General features: G+C 46.8%; 1 protein-coding gene across 1 annotated transcript; it reads right to left on the bottom strand.

Annotated features, from left to right (window-relative positions):
* Positions 1 to 29: 29 nt before the first annotated feature.
* Positions 30 to 8,523, bottom strand: usp44 (ubiquitin specific peptidase 44). Its single transcript, XM_062382571.1, has 6 exons — positions 8,374 to 8,523; positions 4,535 to 6,227; positions 3,565 to 3,763; positions 2,159 to 2,267; positions 1,792 to 2,042; positions 30 to 1,703 (listed from the first exon to the last, which is right to left on the bottom strand). Exons 2-6 carry the CDS (start codon positions 6,080 to 6,082, stop codon positions 1,579 to 1,581), a joined length of 2,232 nt encoding a protein of 743 aa, XP_062238555.1. The 5' UTR covers positions 6,083 to 6,227; positions 8,374 to 8,523; the 3' UTR covers positions 30 to 1,578.
* Between the last annotated feature and the right edge of the window lie 2,788 nt (positions 8,524 to 11,311).

The raw sequence follows: 11,311 nt of genomic DNA, 5'->3' as shown, positions 1-11,311 counted from the left end.
ACAATCATGACAATGTTTAGACAGATTTAAAGCTAAGGTTGCTAATCAGGATGGATCTGACAAGCTTCCTGTATGAAATAAGACAACTTTCATCTTTTGTAGAAAAATGAAAAAATATTCTCATTTATTGAGGTAATTTTCTCTAGAAAAAAATTGAGGTAACAATTTGCATAGTATATCTTCCATAAATGTACACACTCATAAATCCATGGAGTAGTAACCAAAAAGAACAACTGTCACAATGTTTGACAAAGACGGTAAAAAAAAAACATGAAGTGTGCTTTGAATTTCCCTCGGACACAAATCCTGAGGGGAAAACGATTGAGGTGAAGATTCTGTTTCTCCAACACGGAGATAAATATCACATCCTGAATTCATGATGAATCGGGATGTTTTACCAAACACGTACAGTACACACACACTTTCTGGAGAACAGAGAAATCAGCTGCTGGTGAATTCATAGCGTTTGTATAAAAACTTTAAAAACAGTCCATGGCCTCTTTTCTAAAAAAAAACCTCTGAGAAGGATTGTGTATAAAAATACATTCATTATCTAGATGCTGGTTTGTGTGGGACGGCAGCCGTGAATGTTTCATGTCAGTGCCTCGATATGAACTGTAAAAATATCAGCTTTTTAACAAAAGGCCACTTTTCAAGAAAGCTCAGTTCTGAGTGGTTGGATCAGACTCTGAAGATAATTACATTCTGGAGCAAAGAGATGGCAGCTCTGAGCCCAAAGGTCGTCCTCTGGGAGACTTTAATTTTTCTCCGTTAAAATAGAAATGGAAACGCTGGGAGGTTTTTCCAAACATCCCCCTCAAGGCTTTGGCGTCGGGTCTGCAGAGTCTTTCCTGACAGACCTGGAAGAACTTCAGATTGAGAAATAAACTTCCTCTCCCGCACGTGTACATATCTTCTGACTAATATCAACAAGAAGTCTTGAGTTCTAACGACCTGTTCTGCCGAGATTTGTGCATTTCAGGCAGGAGAAACCACGTTGTTTAGGTCTGAGAGAAACAGGGCGGCCACCTTCTAACGAGTGACGTTTTACAGCCGACGTCCAGTTCTGTGTTGACTAAAGTGACTGAGGAACATTTCACTTGATTCAAACAAACAAACAGAATTTACAATCAACAAGCCCCCCCCCCCGCCGCAGGGAGGGCCGACACGTGGATCCACCTGTACAACCTGCAGAGGACACGTGTTCGCGTGTGTAGTCACAATCCGTCAGCTGCTACCGAGACACATCTTGGCTGATACTCTTATTTAAAATAACAAAAATTCAACTGTACAAAAAACATCCCAATCTTTTTCTGTTGTTATTTAAAAAAATACCTACATATCAACACCATATACAAGAAGTTCACAAAGCAGAACCAGGTTTTAAAAAAGGAGTTCTTCCTCTCTTTTTCTTTTTCCTTTAGAAAAATAGACTTTAAAAAAAGTCCCATCCTCCCTGGATATAAAATGCCCAAAGAAAGAGAGGGAAGAGAGAAAGAGCGAAGGTGGGGTGGGCTGTGCTGGTGTCGTCTCGCTGAGGAGGAGGACGAGGAGGAGGAGGTTCAGGGGGTCGTGCTCCTATAGCGGCCGGTCTTTGTCCTGAGTTACTCGCTGTGTGTAGAAGAGGATGTAGGCCTGAGCTCGGCAGACCTCCTCCACCGAACACACGTCCATCTTAGAGTCATTACAGTGAACCCAGAAGCCTGAGGAGGAGTCGAGGGAGACAGATGAGTGTGAGAATCAAGCAGTGAATGAATCTATCAAGAGGCCTTTAAACGTGTGTTCACTCACCACCTGCCGTGTTGTAGCAGTAGGCGGTGTAGTGGCCGGAGCCGAAGCCCTTCCCATGATGCATAGCCACAGCGGAGAGCTCGTAGAGGAAGTGCTTGGGGCGTGGCGAGCCGGGGGAGCTGGGGCTGCTGGGACTGGAGCAGGCCGCGCCTCGGGGCGAGGGCTCGAGGCAGCAGTACGGCTCCATGTCCAGAAGCTGGTCGAAGCTGACGTGGACTCCGATCTTCTCCCGGTGGTTCCGCCCAGACCACCTGACGACCAATTACAAGACAGAGCGGTTAAGAGTCAATAGAAGATATTAGTTTAATTAATGTGAATAACAATAATCAGGAGAAAACTAAGGATCTTCGCTGTGAAGCGGTCTCACCTGAAGCGCTTGAGGTGCAGCCGCAGGACCTGAGGCAGTTTGTGGACCATCAGCTGTTTCTGTGCTTCGGTCAGGATCACGGGTTTGGAGGAGGTCCGCCGGCGAGCAGCTGCAATACAGACGATATGTGATATATATATATAAAAGACAGAAAATAGTCCACACAACTCGGCCTCTTCTGGATATTATGGGGTGCTCCATGAATAGGATCAATGTGTGTTAAGTTCAGTGGGACGAGCCTCTCTGAGCTGGGCTCTGATTGGAGGAGCTTGGTCGTCAGGTAGATTCCCGTCACCTGGTCTCTCTCACGTCTCCAACAGTGTTTTAGTTTGATGTTTACAATTCAATTAGTTCAAACTCGTGATTTCTGGGATCCAATCAGTGATTCAGGTCAGATGAAGCTGGATGTTTGTATGAATTTAACCAGTTTGTTTGTTGAAATCTTTTTTCTCTTTTACACCAACATAAGCAGATATACACTGATCCTTATAAAATAGAAAACTCTTTTCCCATCACAAGTAGGATTTCTGTGTATTTGCACCAAACACAGAGGTTCTCTCATCTCGCTGTCTGGTCAAATCTGAGCGCTCACCCAGGAGTCTCATTTCCATCAGTGCTGAGACCAGCTGATGGAAACCTGTGGCTGCTGCCGAGTCACTGGACCCGGAGTGAGTTCTGATTGAATCCAGTCCCGTGGCAGAGAGAAGCCAGATGTTCGTGGGTTTATTCACCAGTGGAAAAATGGGCCTTGGGTGCAGTTAATGCAACTCCCTCAAGAGGGGCAGTGAAAACGGGTGGAGCTGAATGATCACATCACATCTGTGGGTAACAACATAGCTGGGACTGTGTGGAACCACTGGTTTCCAGTGAATAAGCTGCCCTCGGTCATGTGTGGTCTTTCCTACTCTGCACAGCCTTGAGCAGGGTTGTGACACAGTTTCATTATTTCCACACTTCCCGCTTTACGACAGCACCAGTAAAGATAAAGAACGTGGGGCAACTGTGTAGACACACACAACCATATAACTGCAGTAACCAACCAGCTACCTCTGTTGTTTGAGTGCAAAAAAACTCAGTGGAACGTAAAGAGACGGCATCAGGTGAGTTGTCGATTAAGTTTATGACATTTAACCACAATTATTTATTTTTCCACAATAAAAGTTCCAAGTTCTCCCAGTAACCATGATGTGCTACACTCAAACCAACTGGGATCTTTGTGGCTTAACCCTTTGTTTCCCTTTTTCTATTCATCTCCACAAATTCCCACCAGTAATGTGTGTAATTGAGGGAGGAACAGAAAAGATAGATCTTTGTGGTCGATCTGTGTGAAGCATCTGAGATATAGACTGTGTGTGTGTGTTTGTATGTATGTGTATATTTAAACACACAGTTACTATTCAACTCACAGTTACACTGGTCACAAGCGTAGATGTTTCCCTCCAGCGCTTCGGTCTCTGTGAATTTGGCCAGCATCTCGGTCAAATGGCACGATGCCTGCGCGGCTGACTCCCTGCTATTACTGTGATACCGCTCGGGGAACTCCAGAGACAGATCCCAGAACGGCTCCACCGTGTTGGAGCGATGGTCGCACGCCAGGCATGTGACCTGCATGTCAGAGTGAGGAAAACAAGAAGATGAGTGGGGCTCCGGGGACTGAAATACACTGTGCAGATCATTCTGTTATTTGTCTTGGTCGTCCTGTGAGCTGTTTCCTGTCTCTAAACTTTAAAAATTAAGTATGAGCTGCTTTATTGTCATACATAACACAAACTGACACACATGAGGTGCAGTGTGAATCAGAGCTGCAGTTAACGGCCACAGTGCAGAGATGCCACCCAGACACACAACCTCTTTATTGAGCAGGAGCAGGTGTCACAGTGTGTGTGTGCTCAGCCTCGAGAAGTCATCACTAATCTCTCGTCCTCACACCAACTCCCCACGTTCCCCTTTTCTGTCAATGACCTGAAACGATGCTGAGCTTTGACAGAACCTCAGATGATACAGATTCGTGTGCATGCGTCAAAATGGTTTAATCATAATCAGCCGATCCTGTGAGTGTACGTGCACGACCAGGAGTCAGTTACTCGTTAGGCACATTAAAAGAAGCTGTTGCTTATTCTAGGAGAAAAAGAAGTGGAGCTTTATTTATTTACTTATAATACTTAACAGATATTCAGTTGTAATCATCTCCATCAAGGTTCATTACTCAGATTAATGAATTACTGAAACAGATGAGTCAGGGCTTTGTTGAATCAATGAAACCAGTGTGTGGGGGCAGTGTGGGAGAATGTATCATGAGTCACATGATCCTGCTCAGTTACTCAGTGGTTGTGAAATTAAAGTGATGACAGGTGTGTGTGTGTGTGTGTGTTTTACCTGGCTGAGGAGCTGGCCGTGGAAGATGGTGTTGACCACGCTGAGCACCTGCTTGATGAGTCGTTTCTGTGGAACTCCCACGGTGGTCGTGTGCTTGCCGGTGCTCTCCAGCTCGTGCTGCACCTTGTCCAGCAGCTCGCACAGGAACTCCTGAGCGTCCTGCTGAGCGTAGCCCCTGAACGCTGGGATCAGCTGCCACACCGAGTGGAGCATGGCGAACGGAGACACCAGCGCCCACTTGCCCGACCACATGACCTGGAACAAGGTGTGCAGCTCGTGGCAGAGGGAGATGTGCTTGGAGCTCGGCTCTTTGGGTTGTATCAGCTCCATGCTGCGGGCGCGTGAGGCTCCGCCGCTCAGTCCTGCCCCAGAGCCCGAGCTGGTCTGAAGCCCCTTCCTCTGGGACAGGGCTGAGTCGGAGAAAGACTTCCCTGCCAGTTGGCCGTGGACGGCAGTGGCCAGGAGCTCCAGAGCCTGGGTCAGGTCCAGGCGCAGAAAGCACTCCCTGAAGACGTGCAGGTGACTGAGCACCTGCAGGATGGAGTTCATATAACAAGTGTTGCCTAAATTCCTCAAGCCCGTCACTCCCGGAGTGACTGTGGGCCGCCGTTTAAAGGGTGAGCCTCCCTGTTTGGTGCTTTGCTTGCGGCGAACAGGTGTTTGGGCAGCACGGGGGGGCGCTGAGGTGGTTTTGGGTTTAGATTTGGCAGCAGAAGAATGGCTCCGGAGCCTTGGAGGTGGTGGGACCTTTTTTGTCTGTCTAGCTTTTTTGGGGGTAGCAGTACTTGGGCTTTGAGTCCGTGTCCTGCGGGTGGGGGTGGGGGGCGTAGGGGTCTTCACTTTGTGGATTTCCCTCCGAGATGCTGTTGTGACCGCCTCTGCAACTCTCTGGCTCTTCCGACGTAAACGACGACTCTTTCTCAGAGGAGCATTCTCCAGCTCCTCCTGTAGCTTCCTCTTCACAGCTCGCCTCCTCTCCCGTGATTCCCTTTTCTGCTCCTCCTCCTCCTCCCTCTTCCTCTCTTCCTCCTCCCTCTTCTGTCCACAATCAGTCAGTCCAAACCAGAAGCGAAAGACACGTCCCATAAGCGCCCGGCGCCGGTGCCAGAGGGCAGTAAACATCCGATCCTCGTCCCTCAGCTGCAGCTCGCGGAGGCCACATGTCATGAGGGCATCGGGCGCGGCGCTGGCCGAGCGGAGGGTTCGCCCGCTGCGTGTCGTCACCTCATAGCGCTGGCTCTGGATGGCACTGAGCGTACTGCGAAGCAGCTTGAGGTCTCCGGTAGCGTTGTCGTTCAGCACATAGTCGTCACACAAGTAGCAAAACACATAAAGTTCATTAATCTCCATAGCCAACGGGTGGCGCTGCTGCTGGAAGTGCTGCAGCGCGTGCTCCTCGATGTAGCGGCCGCACGCCACGTGAGCGCAGCCCAGGCAGGCCCAGATGGACTCGGTGGTGTTGCAGTCCACGCAGTGCCACTTCTGAGGGTTGAGGATGGAGTGGTCCGGGGCCAGCCGCAGCCGCCCCACATGCTTACACCTGTCCATTACACACGCCTGCCCGCCGACCGGCTGCGTCAGTCAACAACTGACCGTCTGTGTGCGAGTCCGTGTGAGCGGGTCAACGTTTCACACTGGCTTCATATCACCATGGTGAGCTGAGGAACGGGAGCCTCCCAGGGCATCGTGGTGTCTGGAGGAGAGAGAGACAGACGTGATTATTCAAGATGAACAGATGGAATAAGAGACAGGTAAAGAGAAACTGAAACGTCAAACAGTTCACGGTCGATTTAAAGACTCTTTGCTCCTGTTTGTAATACTTCCCCCTACAAGCCAAACAGACATGGGAGGTGAAGCACATTGTGTGTATTTCATTTCAACACAACATCCTGTTCTATTCCTTGAAACACATTAAAACACCATAACACTATTAACTACATCTGACCTGTAACGGCTGTTTTTTATGAGGCCGAACTAAACGGTGGCAAACTGCCACGAGGCCAGCCGGTCTTAATATTCCCCGAGTAACTTGTGCCAACCTTAAATAAACTAAACATGACTGTGGTGAGTGTTGCCAGACACTTCCACTCAAAAGCAGAAAGGTGTTTAAGTTAACATGGACTGTTGAACCTGGGCGTGAAAACCTCAGACAAGACAAACGCATTCCTCCGCCAAGGCCCCACAGTCCCTTCAGGAAACCGCATTTCAATCTCGTCTGGATTATTATGTGGATCTGCATCCAATTAATCACACTCGTAAATATCAGTCCCATTAATACGCCCGATTGTTTTCATCCAGATCTGTGAAATACAAAAACACAACCTCTTGACAGATGTTATAACAACTAAGCTCGATCCACAACCTCTCTCCCCCCCCTCCTGGTCACATCCTCGGGGGTTGATGTGCCTGTGCTGACAAAGTGGGGATCCTGAAGAGGGGCCAAGGCCTATCAGCACCCCCCACTGAGGCCAAAGAAGCAATATGATCCTACAAAAGGGGGAGACAGAGCCTCCTGAGTGCCAGGACTATTGTCCCGGTACAGCACTACCTTTAATTTGTGGAGTAAAGGATGATTTACCGGAGAAATTATAGTGATTCTTCCGGTTTCTGGGCTTTAATTAAGAAGGGAAAGTAAGGGGAGGGAAATGACAAGACACGAAATGATGAAGACACTGGGAAGATGGTTGAAGACAAGGAAACATGTCTCTGACCTTAATAATCTTCTATTAGAACACTCGATCATCCTTTAACTTCTTTAAATGTGTTAAAAAAAACAACAGTGTGCCTGAGTTCAGGTCAAACACTGTTTACCAGCTAGACTGCAGGCATGGGCGTGTTGATTCAATGAGTGTGCGTGTGTGTGCGTGTGTGTGTGTGTGTGTGGAGCCAAGGTGATATAGATAAAGTCTCAGCTCTGTCAGGGATCCAGCACAGACCTGATGAGGCGATAACTGACCACATGTCCCTCTGAGATCATGGACTCCTTTAAAAACTGAACCCTCAGGAGGCTTCACATCCTGAGTGTGTATTCCGGTACATGAAGGCAGTAGTAGTAGTATAAGTACCCACAGTATGTAATACAATAACCTCCACGTGTCTTTAGTGAAGGTGCCAGTGTTTTGATTTGCAGAAGGAAGCGGGTGTAATGGAGGAACCGGTGAACACACAGAGTTTCTCATGTCTCTGAAGTTTGATCCGCAGCTTAGCGCGCGTTGCCTGCTTCGTCCTTGTGACTGCAGGAGCTCCGGTGTGTGTGTGTGTCCGCGACACAACTTCACACTCACCGTGAGTCCGTCACACATAACAACACAACAGCGACATTTTAACCTTCTCACAACCCGCAGGACGGGGACACGAGGTCAGGTTGGTCGGATCCCCTCAACTTTAAAGCCCCCTCTCCACAGCTTAGCCTCGCTAGCTCAATGCTAACTCTGCCGTATACAAATACTGAAATCAAACACAGGGGGAATTTTAATTTATGTATTAAAACACAATAAATCAAAAGGTCAGACATAGTTTAAAGTACAAGCTGAGCACGAACATGCAAACACGCGCTGCTAATGATAATCCTACAGGTTAAATTATATTTATGAAAGAGATTATGAAGCCCCAGCTAGCGTTAGCCTAGCATGCTAGGTAGCATTAGCCCGGCTAACAGCGATAATCCGTCCAAGTTGGTGCGGCAGCCGCGGCTCAGCTCCCGGAGCCGGGCTCCGATCTGTTTTAAAAAAGAAAACACACAACCAGCGCGGCTGAGCTCAGATGAGACCGAGAGAGGCGACCCATTCGCGGCTGCGCTGGAGCGGGAGAAGCCCCGGAGAGGAAAGAAACGCTCGTACCTCGCTGCTCCTTCACGGCAGAAACTCCTCCGGTGCTGAACTCATCGCCATCTTGTCCGTCCCTGTCGCGTGGTGCTGGCTCGAGCGCGTCCTCGAATCGTGACGTAGCTGTTGTTGTTGTTGTTGTTGATGATGATGATCACGAGATGATGTTTACTAACTGCTGCTTTAAAAAAATGATCAAACAAAAACTGTTCTGTTTGTTTTACACATTTCAGTTCTAATGTTGCACGAGTGATTTATCATGTGTTTTATCATGTGTGTAGTTTTCCTGACAGTTGAAGAACTACAAGTTGTAGTTTATTGTGTTTAGTACTAGTAGTAGTCATAGTACCACTAGTTCTAGTAATGACACATTTCTAATTGTCAACCAAGGCCTTAAAATTGGTTGGCATTAAATTATAAAGAGGTTTTTCATGAGAAGTATTTAAGCCAAAATTGGACTGGACAAAAATCACTGTTCTGCTCTGACAACAGATTAGAAGCAGTGTATGGTTTTTACCACTAGAGGGAAGTGTTGCACCATTCACACCCATGTGTTACCCAGATGACTTTATAACCACAAATACAACCAGACCATAAATCACAGCTGTAGCCTATTAATATGAACAATAAATTAATAACGCCTGCTGAGCTATCGAACGATTTGGTTTAAAGCCACATACATTTTTCATTTATGCTCTCCCAGGATTACAAATACGAAATTTGCGGTTTACATTCTGTGCAACATGGAACACGGAAAAGTAATCATCCTATCAATCATAAATCTTCAATATCCATCCAGCACGTTTCCCTTTGCTCTTTTTACTCTCACTGCAAATACGTGACAAGATTAATGTTGTGTATTTTCCCAGGTCGTGTGACCCAAATTAAGCTCAAGTCAGATTTTGAGTAATTCAGAACCTCTGCTCACTTATCATACGTCTTCTTCTTCCCACAGTGTGTGTGAGTGTGACCTGCAGTGTTCTCACCACACTCTGTCTCCAGTCCGACAGCTGTGGAGATAAACATCTAGGTTTAGTTTCAGAGAGTGGTGACAATTCACACTACATTTTCCCAACTCGCTGGTTTTTCACACACAGTCTGGAGCCACTGGTTGTTTGTTCTAACTGATAAACTGTGTAAATATCCTGGAATCGCTGGAAATGTGTATTTTTCTTCAATTTCAATATCTCATGTCTGCACATTCCTACATTCTGTAAATATCATGTCCATTTCCCTGTGTTTATATTGCATGTTTGTCCCCTTTACTGCTGTGACACATCACAGTTCCCTGTAGTGGGGCTAACGATCTTATATTTGCTAAGTGCTCCTTGTTTAAACCTGCTGGTTCTTCAGCAACATGAGTATTTCTTTTTGATTGCGGCGGCTGAAACAGTACATACCTTGTGTATTTCCTCTGTGGAATAGTTTAAGTTCAGTTACTTTATTGTTCTGCCTCCATCTCGCCCCATCTGCAGCCGTCCATCTCTGGTAATATGATCATGAAACTCTGAACTGTTTCCCTGCGTCCCTGAGGTTTAGGTATTTTAAAGTCTTGCTGGTTTGTTATATACACGTGTAGTGCCTCATGCTGGTTAATGGGGGCTGGTGGCACTCACTGTGTAGAGCCTATCAGCCTGAGTTGTTTTTTTTATAAGAAAACGACTCTAAACTGTGTCGGCTGTGTGGAGTTCAGTTTCAACTCCAACATCGTCAACAACAAAAGGTAAAAACATATAAAAGGTTAAATGTTCATCATTAAGTTTGAGTCATTAAACAGGAGAAGAAACACAGGCGTGATTACAGCGTGTTGCTCCTGTAACTATAATCCCTATATAAACATGACAGTAATTTCACATTAGGTAAACATCTCTAAAAGAGAACAAAGGGAGGAGCCGACTTTCATTCATGAAACGCTGCCTGCAGGAGGATGTTTCATCTGCACGCACCATGTGAAGAATCCCTCTCATGTACTGATTAGTTGGGAATTGATCCCTACAAGCCTCCCTTACTGGGTGGGGGTGGGGGGGAGAGTGTGGTAATAGGTGTGAGTTTCTGTGCGAGTGTGTTAACGGGCGACGCACCACCGGCCTGTGTGAGACAGATTAAGGGGCATTTGTGAGTGACTTAGAGAAAGAGGTATGTGTTGATGTGCCATGCGATGCCTGTGAATCACCTCTAATGTTTTTCTCTGCCTCCACGGCCCCGGGCCTTTCCCGCCTTCGTGTCCACACATGCTAGCCCTCCCTCGTGTCCTCTTTTCATCTGCACGCTCGCTCCCTCGCTCCCACATATTTCTGTTACTGTATTACTGCTTTGCATCGTAGCACCGAAGCAAAATGACCTCAGGTGCCGCTCGTAGTGAGATATCGTGTTTGTGCGTCGACCTCGCAGGCCGACCTTGCTCGGTGCTTCTTTCAGCTCATTGTTTTGGTTTCCTTTAAAGCCGGATTTACTGCATGTTTCAATGACACTTTTCTTATGAACTCTTTTATTATCTGGGAAGGCAATAAAAGAAAAAGAAGTAGACCTCCGCCAAGGCCTAACAGTCCCCCATGTGAAACCACATGAATTCACTTGATCCAGATCTTTAAGTGGATCTGCCCCACATCTCATTAATCAGTCCCCTAAATATGTCTTTAAAAAACCAAGATCAATGAATTATTCTGGGAAATCAAGTAAACGTTGAAAAACACCATCTGACAACGTTAAAGAAAGTGGAACAAACAGATCCGCCCCTTGATCCGGATTCTACCAGAATGTAATTGGATCATTTCCAGACTTGAACCACATCTTTCCACCAATTTTTTTGCAGAACTCCATCCTGTAATTCTTTACCTAATCCTGCCAAAACAAAAAAAACAAACGCAGATGAAAACCGAACTTCCCCCCCCCTCCGCACCAGACATTTTCATTCAGTTGAAAACGCCGTCGGCTCTATGGGACGATGTTTTTA

Source organism: Platichthys flesus, chromosome 23 (genome assembly GCF_949316205.1).
Source record: "Platichthys flesus chromosome 23, fPlaFle2.1, whole genome shotgun sequence".
NCBI classification, from domain to species: Eukaryota; Metazoa; Chordata; class Actinopteri; order Pleuronectiformes; family Pleuronectidae; genus Platichthys; species Platichthys flesus.
The sequence above is the reverse complement of the archived record's forward strand: the minus strand, read 5'-3'. Positions and strand labels throughout refer to the sequence as shown.